Source organism: Branchiostoma floridae, unplaced genomic scaffold (assembly GCF_000003815.2).
Source record: "Branchiostoma floridae strain S238N-H82 unplaced genomic scaffold, Bfl_VNyyK Sc7u5tJ_1439, whole genome shotgun sequence".
Lineage (NCBI taxonomy): Eukaryota > Metazoa > Chordata > Leptocardii > Amphioxiformes > Branchiostomatidae > Branchiostoma > Branchiostoma floridae.
In genome coordinates this window covers 1,383,958-1,404,439 of record NW_023365716.1, presented here as the reverse complement: position 1 = coordinate 1,404,439, position 20,482 = coordinate 1,383,958, and the positions used below count along the sequence as shown (strand labels likewise).

At 41.4% G+C, this 20,482-nt stretch overlaps 3 protein-coding genes across 3 annotated transcripts in view; 1 reads left to right on the top strand and 2 right to left on the bottom strand.

The window, feature by feature from the left end:
• Positions 1-20,482, top strand: part of LOC118407709 (zinc finger protein 501-like) — a 482,642-nt gene that overhangs the window by 85,016 nt on the left and 377,144 nt on the right. The window lies entirely within an intron of this gene.
• Positions 4,620-11,269, bottom strand: LOC118407639 (zinc finger protein 525-like). Its single transcript, XM_035808148.1, has 2 exons — positions 11,198-11,269; positions 4,620-6,418 (listed from the first exon to the last, which is right to left on the bottom strand). Exon 2 carries the CDS (start codon positions 6,353-6,355, stop codon positions 5,537-5,539), a length of 819 nt encoding a protein of 272 aa, XP_035664041.1. The 5' UTR covers positions 6,356-6,418; positions 11,198-11,269; the 3' UTR covers positions 4,620-5,536.
• LOC118407719 (zinc finger protein 271-like) lies at positions 9,507-19,195 on the bottom strand. The gene is made up of 6 exons (XM_035808238.1): positions 18,882-19,195; positions 17,075-18,165; positions 14,771-14,879; positions 14,133-14,587; positions 13,672-13,766; positions 9,507-10,878 (listed from the first exon to the last, which is right to left on the bottom strand). Exons 1-6 carry the CDS (start codon positions 19,027-19,029, stop codon positions 9,681-9,683), a joined length of 3,096 nt encoding a protein of 1,031 aa, XP_035664131.1. The 5' UTR covers positions 19,030-19,195; the 3' UTR covers positions 9,507-9,680.

Below are 20,482 nucleotides of genomic sequence, written 5' to 3'. Positions count from 1 at the left end.
GCACGCAGCCGCAGGGGGCACACTTTCAGCCTTTGGTTAAGTGGCTCTAAATTTGTTTGATATGTTTCCCGTAGGTGTATATTACACGTATGGGTTTTGTTGTGATTTCGGAGATTAATATTGCATGTAAGGGGTTTTTAATTTGCTTACATGTGTTGAAAAATCATATTTCCCCATGCTTGTGGTGTCCCGTAGGCTCCGTAGTTGTTGGAGGTTACATTACAGTTCTACTGCCCCCCTCCCCATTCAAATATCTTTTACACACACACCTTCAATCTTCTATTTCTTGTTCACCAATGAACAACCACTAACCAGACGGTACTAACAACAATCACAGGAGGTCTTGCCTGCACGTCTATGGTGATTAGCAGTCTCGCGACTTCTGGAATCACGTAAAAATCGCGTAAGTTTGGAGGAAATGAGACGACGACAACAAACAAAATGGCGGACGTCAGCTCGCAGGGGGTAAGTGATAGGTTACTAACCTGATACATCCTTCACAAGGTCACCCGATCACCGCTACTTTACTGAACGAGACTCTTTAATCATACACTAGTAATAAGTACAATCAATAGTAAGATATAACAGACGACGGTAATAAATTCACTGTACACAAAATAAACCTTACCAACAAGATTTCAACATGTCCTCCTTAAGGTGATCTGACCCGACGACTACGTCACTTCACCTGAGCGGAAGTGCGACGTCATCAACGGCTTCAGTGACGTGAACTTCATTAAGATTATCTAAACAGAAAAGCCCTGTCAAACTTCGGGAATGGGTCGCGGATAAATACTGTTTCTGCATCACCCCTACACAATTCTCCCTCTCGATTCGTTCATACTCTTCACACACACACAAAGAAACACCAACACAAGGTTAGGATGGGCGCGAGTGCGTTGACATTGTTCTGTGACCTTGGCTTGAGGTCTATATCACCTGACCTGTGACGTAGGCTGCAACTCAAATCACCTCGAGCTTTACGTGTGTACGGAAACAGCATGTATATTACTGGTCTATTATCGTCGTATATAAGCATTCATACGGATACCAGATAATTCAAACCAACACCAAATCATAAGTTTTGCCTACAATCATTTTAATCATTTTTATTGTAAAAGATCTTTGTAAAGTTACGCTACGTTTTCAAACATTTTGATAGGATATATATTGCTATAAGCAAAACTGAGTATACGCGTGAACAGACTAGTACTGTTTAAGTAAGTCAAGTCAATACTCCTAATACTACACTCAATATACTGATTGTTACAAGCGGGAGGTTATCAAACCGAAAAGACTTATCTAAAGCAGGTAAATATAATGATTTTAAAACATGTTAAGATTCTATACTCCTATGATTACCAACATTTATAAAGAGCATGTAAAATTAAAAAGAGTTATAAATGCCAAAGTACTGAAACTCTACATACGAAACCTACATCGGTCCGGTCCGGCACATAAGCTATAATCTTCGCAAGCTCACTGAGACATGTCTGCCTCTCGTGTAGAATTCCTTACCACAGAGTATTTCTCGGGCCCAGGTACAGATTTAGACAACAATCAACACTCCAAGAGGGGTCTTCTTAACCCTACAGCTTTTCACGTTTCAAGAGGACAAAGTTACATGCTGTACATCTGTCGCCTGTATGAGCTCTTACATTTCAAAATGACAAAGCAAGCTGGCTAACCTTGAGGTAAGTAAACTGCGTTGGTGGGTAAAGCTGTTTGCTATATATTTGTTTTGGATTCAGTTTCTTTCGCTTATCTTTGGTATATATGAAAGGTGAGATTTCCTAGCTGCAAAGTAATTACACTGATAACAGTTGTATGGTTTTCCTCCTCTGTTGGTTATTATATATGCTTGGCTCTTTCGACATTTGAGTTATCCTAGTGCCCATTCCTCGAACATCTAGAGTTTTTCTCCTGCATGTGTTTTCAGGTGTCGGGATAAGCTAGATCTTTGAGCCGCCCTGTACCCACACTCCCCACACATGTAGGGCTTCTCACCGGTATGTCTCGTTTGATGATCGATCAAATGGCGCTTCTGTGCAGCGGAGTAGTCACACTGGTCACACTTGTAGGGTTTTTCCCCTGTGTGGGTTCTAATATGTTTGGATAAGTCAGACTTGTCAGCTGTCCAGTACCCACACTCCCCACACATGTAGGGTTTCTCGCCACTGTGTTTTGCCAGATGTTTGTCCAAATAACTTTTCTGTGCAGCAGAATAGTCACACTGATCACACTTGTACGGTTTATCTCCTGTGTGGGTTCTCATATGTTTGGATAAGTCAGACTTTTGAGTCGCTCTGTACCCACACTCTCCACACATGAAGGGTTTCTCACCGGTGGCGGTGTGTTTTGCTACATGTCGCTTCAAATGTGATTTCCGTGCAGCAGAATATTCACACTGATCACACTTGTGGGTTTTTTCTCCTGTATGGATTCTCATATGTGTGGATAAGTTAGACTTCTGAGCTGACCTGTACCCACACTCCCCATACATGTAGGGTTGCTCACCGGTGTGTTTTACTAGATGTTTGTCCAAATCACCTTTTTGTGCTGCAGAATAGTCACACTGATCACACTTGTATGGTCTTTCTCCTGTGTGGGTTCTCATATGTCGGGATAGGTGAGACCTATAAATTGTCCTGTACCCACACTCCCCACACATGTAAGGTTTCTCACCAGTGTGTTTAACCACATACCTTCCCACATTGCCTCTGCTCTCCTGTACCTGAGAGGTTGGTGTGTTGTCAGGTTGGGGAAAGTTCACATCACACGTTTCCTGCTGCAGGCCCATGTCTGTTGTCTGGGTCTCCCTGCTGTCACTATCATTCTCGGGGCGTCTAGGATTGTCCATCTTCTTCCCAGGATACCCAGTACACAGTTCTCCAGTAGAAAGCTCACAGCTGGAATCTACCATTTCTGTTTTTACACCGCACGTTTCGTCGTTTGGAACGTCCCTTTCCTCGTCCTGCTGCCGTCCCGTGTCTGTTCGCAAATGTTGTATTTCTCGCTCCAAGGATGTCCGGTTGGTTGGTAGTTCTCTTGTCCATCCTGTTGCCATCCAGTGTCTCCTGTCTCCTCCTGTTTTACGTGTGTCTCGTTCGCAGTTTGTTCCGCATGGAGCTCTTTAACGGGAGGTACAGATGCGAACTCCGCCATCTCTGAAATGATATAAATATTTTCATAAATTCTTTTATAAACCTTTTATAAACCAGTAAAAAGGGTGAAGATTGGAAGTAGTGGACCCGTTTTAGTTCCTTAAATGTGTTTCCATTAGTAAGATTTGGATATTTCATAGGTGACACAACAATATAGTTCATGATTCTTTAATACAGGCACTTACCGACTCATAGTAAAATTTTATAAACAGAATACATGTCTACATTGTACAACACAACAATGCAGACACATAGAAACATAGCAATCTATATATACATGCGCTTCCAGCGATTTTTTACGTTAATTGTGATAGAACACATGAGATTGTACAATGGTGTCATAGAGGAGTGGACAGTGGACACTTTTACGCCATCTGGCATCGGTCAGGTGGAAAATACATTTCACTGGCACTGTAGCTTCTTGGCATCTTCATGATTATGCGAAAATAATGACTGCACACAAAACGGAGTTGACTTCCATATATAGCTATAGCTCCGCACCAAAAAAAAATGGTGGGCAGGTCACTACTAGGAAAAGTTTCGCATTATGGTGCACGAATATAACGGTCGTCACTTTAATCTATTATTTGAATTATCAAATAATGCAATATTTTGTTATATTTTGTTATGTCTGGCATTATATTTGAGATGCAAAGTGATATTTGGCTGTCGTTAGATTTCACACATTAGTTTGAATGCCCCCCTCCCCATCGACTACAGGTCGCAAACACACCTCTAATTGTAATTTACCGCCCAACAAGCACCAACCAGGCAGTAATCACTATAATTAGCAGTCTTACCTGTAGGTCTACTGTAGTAAGCGGTGTCCAAAACTTCTACAAATCGTAAAAATCGCTTCAGTTTTGAGGATATGAAAAACGCAAGACGAGCCACAAAACAAGATGGCGGACGTCAGCTCGCACTAACGGGGTAAAGGTGATAGGTCACAAACCTGATACTCAATGGGTCAAACCACAGACCGCCGCATAACGCTTTATTCCTCTGGTTTTGAACCAAGCAAAAAAATAACGCTATAAATGAAATAGTAGTGGTTATAATAGATGCATTTTATGAAAGAGTAATCCACAAAGAGTAGTGGATGTATTTCAACACTAATGGAGATTTCTTAATAAACAAAACAAACGTTCTACCTCGATTTCTACGTCTCAGATTCTGTCAGGTTTTGACGGTTGGGTCAAGACTGGTGGATTTCTTCTTCATTTCACGTTTATTTCTTGAAACACTACCACCACAAGGATGCTATTGGACTACGATTGAAACCAACACCTTATATTTGGCTTGGTTTACACTTCTTCCGAGAAATAATAGTATCTTTTTCTGTCAAAAAAATTACGCCATGGTAGAAAATGTTTACTTAAGCCGCGAAGGCAAGGGAGTCAAAATTATCAGACGATATAAACCAATGCCAATGAAATAACTGTCTTTGCTTACACTTTAGTTTGAGTTAGCGTTACCAAAATTATGCTTTAAACATGTCAGTATCATCTATATTCCTATAAGCTTAAACACTACGAATACATGTGTACAAACATGTATCATGTATAGCATACACATCGGTACGTAAAAACTAAATAATTGTAAAGGTTAGATCATTCTATCTAATAAAGTAGATCGACTAAAGCAACTAAATATACCAGTGTCAAAAATATTCCAGTATTCAAGTTAATACCGACATGTGTACATTAGATAAAAAGAAAACAAAGATCGTATCGAAACTATCTCAAGGCTAAAACCTACATCTATATTATCTTTACAGTCCGATTTCAAAAAGGCTTTCTTACATAAATGTTATAAACAAATAAGCGGTCAACACAAAAGACAGGAGCACATCTATCATGGCTACTATCTTAGGTACAAAACCTACATCTATGCAGTTTTAGGTGTGACTATATCTATTGTACCTACATCTATAGAGTTTTAGGTGTAACTATATCTGTTGTACCTACATATATAGAGTTTTGCCTATATCTATGTATGTGGTTGTATTTTACGTTTGGGACTGCATTGTTAGCAACGACACCTAGCTGCAGTTCAAAATAAACTTCTATATCTGTCGCCTGTATGAGCTCTTACAGTTTAAAAAGATCAAGCTGACTACCCGCCGCATGACATGGAGATCAAGGAACTATTGCTGTACAATTGTCACACTTGTAGATTTAGTTTCTTTCGTATACATAAAAAATAGATGAAATTTCCTAGCTGCAAAGTTGTTACACTGATAATACTTATATGGTTTTCTTCTCTGTGGGTTCTTATATGCTTGGCTTTTTGGACATTGGAGTTGCCTTGTTCCAGCACACTTTGCACATTTAGGTCATTTTACTGGTGTGCTTTCTTACAACAGAATATAGTCACTTGTAGGGGTTTTCTCCTGTATGTGTTTTCATGTGTCGGGATAAGGTAGATTTTTGGGCTGCCCTGTACCCACACTCCCCACACATGTAGGGTTTCTCACCGGTGTGTTTTCTTACGTGCTTGTCCAAATCGAATTTGTTTGCAAAGGCATAGTCACACTGGTCACACTTGTAAGGTTTCTCTCCTGTGTGGGTTCTCATATGTCTGGATAAGTCACACTTTTGAGCCACCCTGTAACCACACTTCTCGCACATGTAGGGTTTTTGACCAGTGTGTGTTACCTGGTGTTGATTCAAATGAGATTTCACTGCAGCCGAATAGTCACACTGGTCACACTTGTAGGGTTTCTCTCCCGTATGAGTTCTCATATGTTTAGATAAGCTAGAATTTGTTGTTGCTCTGTACTCACACTCCCCACACTTGTAGGGTTTCTCTCCTGTATGAATTCTCAAATGTTCGGCTAGATGAGACTTGTTACCTGTCCTGTACCTACAATCCCCACACATGTAGGGTTTCTCACCAGTTTGGTTAACCACATGCCTTGCTTTATTGCCTCTGCTCTCCTGTACCTGTGAGGTTAATGTGTTGTCAGGTCGGGGAAAGTTCACATCACACGTTTCCTGCTGCAGGCCCATGTCTGTTGTCTGGGTCTCCCTGCTGTCACTCTCCTTCCCAAGGTGTCCTGTCTGGTCACTCTCCTTCCCAGGATGTTCTGTGTGGCCAATCTCCTTCCCAGGGTGTTCTGTGTGGTCACTCTCATGGTCAGATTGTCCAGGATGGTCCATCTCCTGCCCAGAGTATTCTGTACATTCCATCTCCTTCCCAGGATGTTCAACACACAGTTCTACCGAAAAATGTTGGAATCTTCCATTTCTGCTCTGTGGGGCATATATTATAGGATCAAAACTTGCGGCTAGAACTTGTGACACGTAGCATTAGGTTTTGCGTTTACCTGGAGACTAAAATTTTCCAAATCTTCTACCTGCATTTCAAGTTCTCAGGTGTTCCGGTTTATCAACTTAAAAGGCGGAAAAATTTCTAGAGACAAATTTAATATTTTGAAAATATTAATACATATATTATTCTACTATATAGGCAATTATACATTGGAGTGCCATGTAATCGAAATTTTTGCAGAGATAAATGGTATGATTTTCATGAAATTCTATTATGAACCGGAACCTCATTAAACCACATACCTGAGTATGGCAACGGTGCCGAATCAGAGGCTAGTTTCTCTCTGGATGCAGGGGAGGGGCGCCGCAAACTGAAACAGCATGAACTATTACTTGTAAAAGAATACAACAAGCCCCCCCCCCCCCAAAAAAAAAGACTCCTCTTGCCACATCCAGTCATACAAAAATTCGTTCGTTAGGATCAACTGCTATTACGCGATAGACACAATCTGACACATATACAGGCAAAGGACAGAGAAATGGCATGCATGCATAGCCTCAAACTCGGCCTTCCCTAGAAATTCTGTCTGGGATAGAAAGTTACAAAGTAGCAGAACGCAGTATCTATCCGTGCCCCGGGGCCTATATTATTATGAAATAATATATAATGAAAGTTTTTAAAGGATCGTACGTTTATCTCGTATACACCCTGGATGCATCTACGTTTCATTCATGACAACAATATTTCAATACCACGTACGCAGTTACGGCATACGTAGATGCACGATGTATACGAGATAAACGTACGATCCCTTAAAAACTTTCATGTGCGACAAATATATGTGTGCACATTAATAACTTATCATTTCCCTTCTGTCCACCGAACAAAAAGTATGCCTCATGTTTGCGAAATTTGTGATCGGGAATTTGATCGTGCGTTCAACCTCGAGCGTCATCTGGAAAGAAAACACCGAGACAAGTCAGGTGTTGCCTCGGGAGAAGTCGTCGTTGATGCCGAGACGGGCTCTTACCGAGAGCGCGATGTTTTTGACGACTCCGACGTGTCATCTGAACACGACACGGACACGGTTGGTTCCGAAGATGGGGATTCGACGGCGTCACAAGATGAAGAAAGCGTCTCAGACGCCGAATCTGTGATGGGCTCCGAGCAGGGAGACTCCACATCAGAAACCGACAGCGACCAAAGTGGTTCCGAGAGTGATACAGCGACAGATATGTCCACCGGGACGGTATCATCTGATGAAAGTGAATGTACCGGCTACGACAGCGGCTACCACAGCGGTGACGAGGAGTGGACACTCTATCGAGACTGGTCCATCGCACTACCTCACCAGCCAGGCGATGTTCCTCAACGTGTCATCAAACAGACGAAGCGCGCTGGCAAAAAGTTTTATCTGATAGAGTTCGCTGCGTTGCCTCGTTACAGTAATGAGATTGTACACAGCAAGAACTGGGTCCCAGAACAGACATTGCTGAAAAAATATGGTTACCTCGTCCTGAAGTAATGTGAGGTCGCCATATTGCTTGCAGTACAATTTTTCTTTCCTAGTGTGATACCATGTTTGACACATAGGACGACATGTGTGTTGGTTATGAATTCCTTAATACAATTTTGATCGCCGTCAAGTGATAGTAAAGTGTTAAGAAATAAACAGGATCACCGTATACAAGTGTCTTTTGTGTTGTGTTGATATATGCCTACATAACAGACACGTACAAGGCTACTACAAAGCAATGATTCACTGCATGTACATATAGATGGCATATGTCCGTACGTACATGACAAATATGCTTACCTATAAGAAATATACTTACCCATTTACTCCGGAGCATACTCCGGAGCATACTCCGGAGCAGTTTATTTTACTCCGGAGCAGTTTATTTTACTCCGGAGCAACATGTATAGCTACTCCAAAGTAATGTTTCACTGCATGTACATGTACATGTAGATGGTATATGTTCATGCATATGTTCGTAGGTACATGATAAATATACTAACCTATTACAACAAATATACTTACTCATTTACTCCGGAGCATACTCCGGAGCAGTATTTTTACTCCGGAGCAGTGTTTTTACTCCGGAGCAACACGTATAGTTACTCCAAAGTAATGTTTCACTGCATGTACATATAGATGGGATATGTTCGTAGGTACATGACAAATATACTTACTTACAACAGATATACTTACTCACTTACTCCGGAGCATACTCCGGAGCAGTTTTATTTTACTCCGGAGCAGTTTATTTTACTCCGGAGCAGTGTTTTTTTTTACTCCGGAGCAACACGTATAGCTACTCCAAAGCAATGATTTACTGCATGTACATATAGATGGCATATGTTCGTACGTACATGACAAATATACTAACTTATTACAACAAATATACTTACTCATTTACTCCGGAGCATACTCCGGAGCAGTATTTTTACTCCAGAGCAGTGTTTTTACTCCGGAGCAACACATATAGTTACTCGAGTGCAATGTTTCGCTGCATGTACATATAGATGGTATATGTTCATATAGATGGTATATGTTCGTACGTACATCACAAATATACTTACTTATAACAAATATACTTACACACTTACTCCGGAGCAGTGTTTTTACTCCGGAGCAGTGTTTTTCTTTTAGAACATTTCTCTGGAGGGAAAGACCAACTTCTTTGAGAAGAAGGTGGGGGAGTACCAGAAGATGGGGGTGATGTCCTCCTCTGAACAGCAGAAGTTCACGTTGGATGCTGACTTTTGAAAGTACAGAACAAAAGAACGGAAAAATCAAACGGTCATTGTCATTTTTATTTCATACGATAGAGACTTAGAACCAGGCCAAATAAGGGCATGTCTTTCACAATTGGGGAGGGGGAGGTTCATTTGGGGGCGTGGCGGTTGTCATAGTTACCTTTCTCCGCCTAAATATTTAATATCTGACCCCTGACCTGCTCCACCTGAATAATGATGTGACTTATGACCTCTGACCTGCTCCTGAATACATAATATCTGACCCCTGACCTGCTGCGCCTGAATAAATAATTTCTGACCTAGTAGTCACACTGGTCACACTGGTCACACTTGTAGCGTTTTTCTCCTGTATGGGTTCTCACGTGGCGGGATAAGGTAGCCCTGTCAGCTGCCCTGTACCCACACTACCCGCACATGTAGAATTTCTCACCGATGTGTTTTCTTTGGTGCTTGTCCAAACTGAGTTTGTCTGCAGCAGAATAGTCACACGTCACATTTGTAGGGTTTCTCTCCTGTATGGGTCTTCATATGTCGGGATAAGTTCCACTTGTCAGCCATCCTGTACCCACACTCCCCACACATGTAGGGTTTCTCACCAGTGTGTTTTACTAGATGTTTGTCCAAAGTGGATTTCTGTGCAGCAGAATAGTCACACTGGTCACATTTGTAGGGTTTTTCTCCAGTGTGGGTTCTCATATGACGGTATAAGTGTTGCCATTGAGCTGCTCTGTACCCACACTCCCCACACATAAAGGGTTTCTGACCGGTGTGCTTTTCTAGGTGTTGGTCCAAAGTTGATTTATGTGCAGCAGAATATTCACACTGGTCACACTTGTAGGGTTTCAATCCTGTGTGGGATCTCATATGTACTGATAAGTTACACTTTTGAGCTGTCCTGAACCCACACTCCCCGCACATGTAAGGTTTCTCACCGGTGTGTTTTCTTATATGTTTGACCAAAGTGGATTTCACTGCTGCAGAATAGTCACACTGGTCACACTTGTAGCATGTTTCTCCTGTGTGGGTTTTCATGTGTTGAGATAAGCTAGACTTTCGAGCCGACCTGTATCCGCACTTCTCACACATGTAGGGTTGCTCAGCACTGTGTTTTGCAACATGTTGCTGCAATTGCGACTTTTGTGCAGCAGAGTAGTCACACTGGTCGCATTTGTAGGGTTTTTCTCCTGTATGGATTCTCATATGTTTGACTAAATCAAACTTCCTAGCCGTCCTGTACCCACACTCCCCACACATGTAGGGTTTCTCACCAGTGTGTTTTGCTACATGTTTATTCAAATCCCCTTTTTGAGCAGCAGAATAGTCACACTTGTCACACTTGTAGGGTCTTTCTCCTGTGTGGGTTCTCATGTGTGCAGATAGGTGAGACTTCCGAGTTGTCCTGTACCCACACTCCCCACACATGTAGGGTTTCTCATCAGTACGTCTAACCACATGCCTTCCCATATCGCCTCTGCTCTCCTGTACCCGTGAGGTTGATGTGTTGTCAGGCTGGGGAAAGTTCACATCACATGTTTCCTGATGCAGGCCCATGTCTGTTGTCTGGGTCTCCCTGCTGTCACTCTCCTTCCCAGGGTGTCCAGAATGGTCCATCTCCTTCCCAGGATGCTCAACACACTGCATTTCCAAAGAATGTTCACTGCTGGAATCTTCCATTTCTACCCTGTAGGAGGGGGGGGGGGTAGATCATAGATCAAAACTTCTTGCTAAATCTGTGAAACACACTAAGAATTAGGTTTTGTGTTTACCTGGAAACGGCAACATTTTAGATTTCTAACAAGCATTTACAGTTCTTATCATCTAAAATATCGAGAGAGAAAAACATTACAAATCGTTCTTGACAAACTTACCCTTCGGACAATGTTGGTCTTCTTAATATCAATGGGCGATTCTACTATATGGTGATAGACCAGCTTTTTAAAGAGATGACATGTTTATATATGAATTTTTATTTTTAACCGGAACCTTATAAAACCACATACCTGGGTATGACAACGGTGCCGAATCAGAGGCTAGCTTCTCTTTGGATGCAGGGGAGGGACGCCGCAACCTGGAACAGCATAAATATATTACTTGTAATCTAACATTCCTCCCACAACATTCCTCTTTCCAAAGTCAGTCATACAATTGCAAAAAAAGTCTTTGGGATCTACTGCTCTGACGTGTGCGAGACTTTATCTAATGATAATAGTATACAGGGAAATGGCAAATGTGTCTCAAGTCTCAGTTCTAGGTACCGATTGATTTTCCACAATATCCAACAACAGAGAACTGAAATAGCGCACCAAGAGACGGTTAACCGGTTAGGAAAGAGACGAAAACAAACCTATTACTTTAGGTGGCCGGTGGCGAGGGTCGCACGCATTTTGGTTCGCCCCCCTCCCCCTTCTAATTTAACATATTTACATCTAGAAAATACCTATGAATAAAAGCGTTACGGTGATCCCCTTCCCACCAAAATGACGTTAAACTCTTTCGCATGTTACCAGAATACTTTGATTCACGTTTGGAAGTCTTACCTGCTCCCTATGCGGTTTTTTCCCCTCACGTAAAACGGATACTCGAGAAGCTTCGTTCTGCTGTCGTGTCGTGAGGTCAGAGGTGAACGTTATGAGGGTCAAATGTAACTTTGCTACCCTGATTACCCAGATAATACGTTTTATATCTGGCTACATGTTAGTAGGTATGTCCATGTTTCTACAGCAAAAATTGAGTTAAACTCGTGCAGACGTTTGTCTTGTTTGTTGCTTATGCATATGTTGATGAAATATATTCATCACTTTATATTCCGTCCAGTGACCATGTTTTTGTAAATAGAACGTCCTGACGGTAACCTTTAAAATATATTCACCACATTTCAATTTAGAGGTTGAATTCAGTCCCGTGGCCATGTTATGTCCTAAGATTTCCCTTAAATACAACATTTTCGATTCTTTTCTGTATTTTTTATGCCTCTTTTGTGACTTCTTGGCCCTGTAATGATTTCATTGACAACAATAATGATAATAATAAAAATTCCTCATTATGGCAATTTATGAGTCAATATGTTCACCAAGACAATAAGAATGCGATTGATGTTATTTACATCTTTGATACATCCTTTCAAACAATCTGTACTAACATGCCCATTGTTACATAAATACGCTTTCGTGGCGCTTTAAGTAGAGCTGTTTTAATTCTAAGAACTTCTATGTACCCGGACAGATCAAACAACGCATGTAGGTGATGCGACTAAAGGCGGTATCTCACTGCACTTGCGTCAAGATTGCGTCAATGCGGGGTTCGAAAGATGCTCAACGAATGTCACAGATAAAGAACTAATTTTCTTACTTTTTGTGTATTTTGTCGTCTTCTAAGTCATACTTTTAGATATTACGCAATATCTAAATTATAAAAAAAACAGGAGAAAATAACAAAAACAGTGACGCAGTGAACGACTCCGCAGTGACGCAAGCTTGACTGTCACTTGTGTAAAAAAATTGTTTCATTATTTTGACCCCAAGTATACACAATTCTTCAACCTTTATTTTTGAAGGCACGAAATACATATTAATATATTCATACACCTAACCATGTATGAATGTGCCCTAGCCCCCTTCCCCAATCCATCCAAAGGCTTTCCCGTGCAAACTACTGGTATCTCCCACTGTGTATCATTCCCTACCTACCTACCTACCTACCTAGTCCCTTGACCTCCAGGTCGTTGAGGGGACAAGGTAGCCAAGAAGATAGAGAGTTGCCTCCAGGTTCGTCTCTCCCTAGCCAGGGTTAACCTCTCCTGTAGGCTGAGGCTCGTCCGTCCCCATCGTATCATTCCCATCTAACATTAATCTAGACTGTAGCATTTCAAACGCCAACATAAACAATGAACAACACTACTGAGTCAGGTTACACTCATTTGACTTTGCCTTTTGCAAATCTTTTTGTACAGACTTTTGCTGTCTCTTTAATATCTACTTGTTAACATTTCTAAATTGTCAATTATCAATTAAGTAACATTTCTAAATAACTCACATGTATGTTCTAACAGGCATTCATAGGAATATTAACACTGAGAGACATACTCTACATGCATATCCCTAAGTGTATCGTTTATGTTGTCAAATGTTGCCGTAACTATGTACAAAACGTTATAAAGATAAAAACCTAATTTCTGGTACCTTGCTATCTAAAGACATTCCGTACTGCAGAATAGTCGCGTTGGTAATTTGGGGTTTTCTTGTACGAGTTCTCCATTTTTCAGTTCAGTTTGCCACTTTAGCTGTTCCGTACTTAACGATTCTCACATATTCAGGGTTTCTTTGAAGAGTGTTGTTTACGATGTTTGTTTAATGTGCCTTTCTGTGCTGCAGAATAGTCGCACTGGTCACACTTGTAGGGTTTCTCTCCTGTGTGGGTTCTCATATGTCGGGTTAAACAAGGCCTTCGATTTGTCCTGTACCCACACTCCCCACACATGTAGGGTTTCTCACCGGTGTGGTTTGCTGCATGGTAGTCCAGATCACACTTCAGTGCAGCAGAATAGTCACACTGGTCACATTTGTAAGGTTTCTGTCCTGTATGCGTTGTCATAATATGTCGGGATAAGTTAGCCTTTAAATCCGTCCTGTATCCGCACTCGTCACACATGTAGGGTTTCTCTCCAGTGTGTCTTGCTAGATGTTGGTCCAAATGACATTTCTGTGCTGCGGAATAGTCACAGTGATCACACTTGTAGGATTTTCCCCCTGTGTGGGTTTTCATATGAACGGATAAATAAGACTTTTTAGCTGTCCTGAACCCACATGTTTCACACATGTAGGGTTTCTCACCAGTGTGCTTTGTGAGGTGTTGAACTAAAGTGGATTTCATTGTTGCAGAATAGTCGCACTGGTCACACTTATAGGGTTTTTCTCCCGTGTGGGTTCTCATGTGTACAGAGAAGTTACACTCCTGAGCTGTCCTGTACCCACATATCTCACACAAATAGCGGTAGTGCTTCTCATCGGTATGTTTTGCACGATGTTCCTCCAAAAGATATTTCCATGCAGCAGAATAGTCACACTGGTCACACTTGTAGGGTTTTACTCCGGTATGGCTTCTCTTATGTCTACGCAATGTAGATCTATGTGCTGTTCTGTACCCACACTCCCCACACATGTAGGGTTTCTCACTCGTGTGCTTTCTTAGATGTTGGTCCAAAGAGGACTTTACAGCAGCAGAATAGTCACACTGGTCACATTTGTAAGTTTGTTCATGAACTTTCACATGTTGGGATAAGGCAGACTCATCAGCTACCCTATATCCACACTGCTCACATCTGTAGGGTTTCTCACCGGTGTTTTTGATCAGAGGCCTTCCCATACTTTGAACTGGGACTATCATAGTCTGGACTGGGATAAGTGACCAAGGTACAAGGACTAGGGTACTTCCCACATTGCCTCTGCTCTGCTGTACCTGTGAGGTTGATGTGTTGTCAGGTTTGGGAAAGTTCACATCACACGTTTTCTGCTGCAGGCCCATGTCTGTTGTCTGGGTGTCCATGCTGTCACTCTCCTTCCCAGGGTGTTCATTACAGTCCATCTCCTTCCCAGGCTTTCCAGAATGGTCCATCTCCTTCCTAGGTTGTCCAACACACAGTTCTCCAGTAGAAAGTTCGCGACTGGAATCTTCCATTTCTGCTCTCTGTGGAGGGGGTATGAACAATTAAATGACTTATATCATCTGAAAAAGTATTCAAAAATGCAGGGTGACTCAGAGATCGATACTAGGGCCGGCGCTGTATCAACATGCTCAAAGTATTTTCTTTCTACCAGGGAGGTTCTTACTAGCGTTGGTGCAGTCAGAACGTCACCAATACAAAAGTCGAACTCCGGAGTACAGTGGCTATAATGCAGTTTTTTTTTCTCATTTACCTTCCAGCACGGAACTGGTATATTACAGACGGTAAGCCAGGTAGAAACGAGTCCAAAACAAGCCTCTTTTAAATTAAAATTATGGTATAACGAGCTTTGCCCCCCTCCCCCTTTACAATTCTAACATATTCACACTAAAACACCTATAACATACCGTTTTACCACTATTCTTTTTCCACAAAAATGATTTTAAACTTTCAAGCTCGCTATCAGAATCCTTGGATGCACGTTTATAAGTCTTACCCACTTCCTATGGTGGTTTTTCTCTTCACGTAAAGAGGGACTCGGGAAGCTTTGTTCTTTCGCCGTATCTTGGGGTCAGAGGTGATGTGACGTGGGTCAAAGGTGAATTTGCTCCCCTGATGTCCCAATAATACACAAATGCACAGCAGCACGTTAGCGTCGCTGTCATTGTTTTCTCAAGCAAAAGTAGAATAAAAGTCGCCAACAGAGCTGAGTTTATTTATTTTCTTAAAAGAATAACAAGAAGAATAACGTTTCTTTTGGGTCTCATACCGCAGTTCCTGCCAGCAGAATTTATTGATCATACTTGTCTTCGCTATCAGGGAAAGGAAGGAATTCGCCTTGTTTTCCGTGACATTTCCTTTTCGGTTTTCTCAAATTTTGACCAAGTAGCCTTTTCAGATTGTGTAAAACTTTTCCTTTTTGGGTAAAATTCGGTTTGAGATCTGCCAATGTGTTCAATGATTTTTTTACTTGATTGACATTTCAGCTTAAAAGGATAATCTGAGAGTTATCATTGACGCTTGGCCATGTTCATAATTATCTACTCAACTACACTTATGACTACTTCACTAGTGTCGCTTTTTTTAAAGTCCTAGTGTGCCTAAAAGTCAAGTCTATTCTATGCAACAATGTACAAAGTCAGGTTTGGGGCATCAAACAATGGGAGTTTTATTTACACACAACACAAACGATCTCCCATATACACAAAGGGCGATCTACGCATATCTCCTCATGGACTCTGTACGTACTATACTACCTTTATGTTCTATTTACACTACAAGTACGGACAACACACGTTTCATTTGCACAAATGTCTTCTGTATACACATAAACCAACTACACTCAATGCTACCTCATTAGTGTCACTTTACAACTACACTCATGGCTACCTCACTAGGGTCATTTCTACAACTGCACTCATGGCTACCTCACTAGTGTCACTTCTACAACTACACTCAAGGCTACCTCACTAGTGTCACTTCTACAACTACACTCAAGGCTACCTCACTAGGGTCATTTCTACAACTACACTCAAGGCTACCTCACTAGGGTCATTTCTACAACTACACTCAAGGTTACCTCACTAGGGTCATTTCTACAACTACACTCAAGGCTACCTCACTAGTGTCACTTCTACAACTACACTCAAGGCTACCTCACTAGTGTCAATTCTACAACTACACTCATGGCTACCTCACTAGTGTCACTTCTACAACTACACTCAAGGCTACCTCACTTGTGTCACTTCTAGTACAACTACAGTCATGGCTACCTCACTAGTGCACACCCAAGACGACCACACTAATGTAATTTCAACTATAATACAAGTGTATTCAATACACCTACAAAATTATTTTCAAAATCAAGCAAATCAGGTCATCCGTAGACTTGCCTAGTTTTTGGCTCGTGAACATTCGTTTACAAAGATTATCTATTATCGACACAGTAACTCCTAAGTTGGGATCGTCTTCCATATTGCTTATTACAAAATGTACATAGTCTATTTTGCACAGTTGTAGAGGGTACGTCTATGCCTGCCAGATTCTACATATAAGGGGTTATCACTGATAGGTAATTTACACAAGGCTCTATGAATTTCAAATTCTGGAATGTTCAAATATGGTTCACTGCCATATGTCTTTTTGAATGGCCTTAACTTGGTACCTTGACTACCTCACACAAATGACATTTTATGCAATACATCACACTTTAGAGTTAGTCTTCCTCTTCTTCATGGGTTGTCAAATGTTTAGACAGGGTTGATTTCCTAGCTGCAGAGTAGCTACACAGATGGCAGCTGTAGGGTTTTTCTCCTGTATGGATTTTCATGTGTTCGGATAAGTGGTGCTTTCGAGCCGCCTTGTACCCACAATCTCCACAAGTGTAGGGTTTCTCACCACTGTGTTTTGCTAGATGTTTGTCCAAACTGGCTCTCTGTGGTGCAGAATAGTCACACTGGTCACAATTGTACGGTCTTTCTCCTGTGTGTGTTCTCATGTGTACAGATAAGATATCCTTGCGACTTGCTCTAAACCCACACTCCCCACACATGTAGGGTTTATCACCAGTGTGTTTTCTTACATGCTTGTAAAGAGTAGATTTGTCCGCTGCAGCATAGTCACACTGGTCACACTTGTAGGGTTTCTCTCCTGTATGGATTCTCATATGTCGGGATAACGTAGACCTGTCAGCCGTCCTGTACCCACACTTATCACACATGTAGGGTTTCTCACCAGTGTGTTTTGTTAGATGATCGTCTAGAGTAGATTTACGTGCTGCAGAATAGTCACACTGGTCACACTTGTGGGATTTTTCTCCTGTATGGGTTCTCATATGTCGGGATAGATCTGACTTAAAAGTTGTCCTGTACCTACACTTCCCACACATGTAGGGTTTCTCACCACTGTGTATTTTTAGATGTTTACCCAAAGAAGACTTCCGTGCTGCAGAATAGTCACACTGGTCACACTTGTGGGGTTTTTCTCCTGTATGGGTTCTCTTATGTCGGGATAGATCTGACTTAAAAGTTGTCCTGTACCCGCACTCCCCACACATGAAAGGTTTCTCATCAGTATGTTTAACCAAATGCCTTCCCATATTGCCTTTGCTCTCCTGTACCTGTGAGGTTGATGTGTTGTAAGGTTGGGGAAAGTTCACATCACACGTTTCCTGTTGCAGGCCCATGTCTGTTGTCTGGGTCTCCCTGATGTCACTCTCCTTCCCGGGGTGTTCTGTGGACATGCTCTCCTTCCCAGGATCTCCAGCACACTGGTCTCCGCAGAAAAGTTCAAGACCGGAATCTTCCATTTCTGTGAGAGGGGGTATGGATTGTGAAACAACTTATTTCATCTGGCAAAGTAAAATACAGTAGAATCCAATTAATTGCACAACGGATAACTGCACACTTCTGTTAATCGCACGAAATCCAAAATCCCGTGGTGGTGTGGTCCAGCTTAATAACTTCGCTTTGTTGCACCATTCGGATATTTGCACGAATAGTGCTACTTAGTAGTACAATTTTTAATGATTAGACATGCCGACTTTCATGACCCCAAATGACTTCCAGGGGAAAACCAATAATTTTTTTATGTCATTGTCAGAGGGCGGCGGGTAATAGAACTCTTAGGTCAGATTAATGTCCATAAAAACATGGACGAGAGCTGAAGTGAGACATCTGGCATGAGTCTGACATGAACTCCGTTTAAATGGCCTAAGGGCACATGGCAGTGATTGCACGCAGCCGCAGAGGGCTGACTTCCAGCCTTTTGCTCTAATTTTGTTTGATATGTTGGGATTTCGGAGGTGTATAGGGTTTTTAACTTCTTACTGTGTTGAAAAATCATATTTTACTCATGCTTCTGGTGTCCGTAGGCTCTAGAAATTGTTTGGAGGTTACATCACACTTCTACTGCCCCCCTCCCCATTCAAATACCTTTGACAAATACACCTTAAATCGTCTACTTTTTGTTCATCAATGAACAACCACCAACCAGGCGGTATCAACAACAATCACAAGAGGTCTTACCTGTAAGTCTATGGTGATTAGCGGTCTCACGGCTTCTGGAATCACGTAAAAACCGCGTAAGTTTGGAGGAGATGAGACGACGACGCAAAACAAAATGGTGGACGTCAGCTCGCGGGGGTAAAGGTGAGAGATCACGAACCTGATACATCCTTCACAAAGGGTCAACCCGAGATCACCGCATGATGCTTAAATGAACATCTTTGTATCATACACTGTAGTAATGTAGTACAATGGCAATGGAGTAAGGTATATCAGACGATGTTAATAAATTTATACACTATAGCTGTACAAAATAAACCTAACCAACATTACGCCACGATTAGGCATACCTCTTCATATAATATTAATACACTGCTTAGGCCATGGAGTAAGATATAGCAGACGACGGTAATAAATTCACTGTACACAAAATAAACCTTACCAACAAGCTTTCAACATGTCCTCCTCAAGGTGATGTGACCCGCCGACTACGTCACTTGACCTGTGCGAAAGTGCGACGTCATCAACGGCTTCAGTGACGTGAACTTCATTAAGATTATCTAAACAGAAAAGCCCTGTCAAAACTTCGGGAATGGGTCACGGATAAAAACTGAATTCTATGACCTTGGCTTGAGGTCTACACATCACCTGACCTGTGACGTAGGCTGCGGGTCACATCACCTCGAGCTATTCCTCGAGCTTTACATGTGTACGGAAATAGCATTTATATTACCAGTCTATTAATAGTATTATCGTCGTATATAAGCATTCATAAGGTCATCAGATAACTCAGACACTAAATCATACGTTTTGCCTACAATCATTTTATTGTGAAAGGTTTTTAAAAAGTTTCTATACGTTTTCAAACATAATGATATGATATATATTGCTACAAGCTACTAAAACTGAGTAACGAGTGAACAGACTACTTCTGTGTTAGTCAATACTCCTACATCAAAATACTTGTCTACAGCCGGTAAATAAGATGCTGTTTAATATAATGAAAATTTGAGTGGGTCTAATTTTTGTGTTTGATATTACAGCTAAACTAGTTCAAGAACTTGTTAAAATGTGTTTAGATTCTACGCTGTTATGATCACCGACATTTGTAAAAAAAAAACAAAGAGAACATCTACTTGTTCTCTGCCTCAAGTTTGCCAGATCTTTTGTTGTTTTCAACTGCTGGCTACCACCACGCCGCTCTGAGGTACATGGCAGGGACCTCAGAAATGCTGACAACTTCAGCCAGTTTAAGTGCCGAACATCGCGTTTTAGGAATACCACGCTGCCTTATTGTATCGATCTGTTAAACTCACATTAGACTTTGAAGTGTCACATTTTAATCATTCAGAATGAGATCGATTTTATAATTGACATAGATATATATTTACTTGATGGTGTGTAGACCCACTATTTTAAATTGTAAAGTTTAGTGGAAATTGTGATAAGTATGTTAATGCACTTAGGTAGGACATTCCATTGTTTTAGTCCTAACCGCCAGCCTCTCCTGTACAATGTACGAGGCAATTTAGTCCTCGGACTATAATCTTGTACACGACAGTGTGTGTTTAAATAAATAAACCAGTTCTCTCTCTACTTCAAGGAACTGAAACTATACGTAA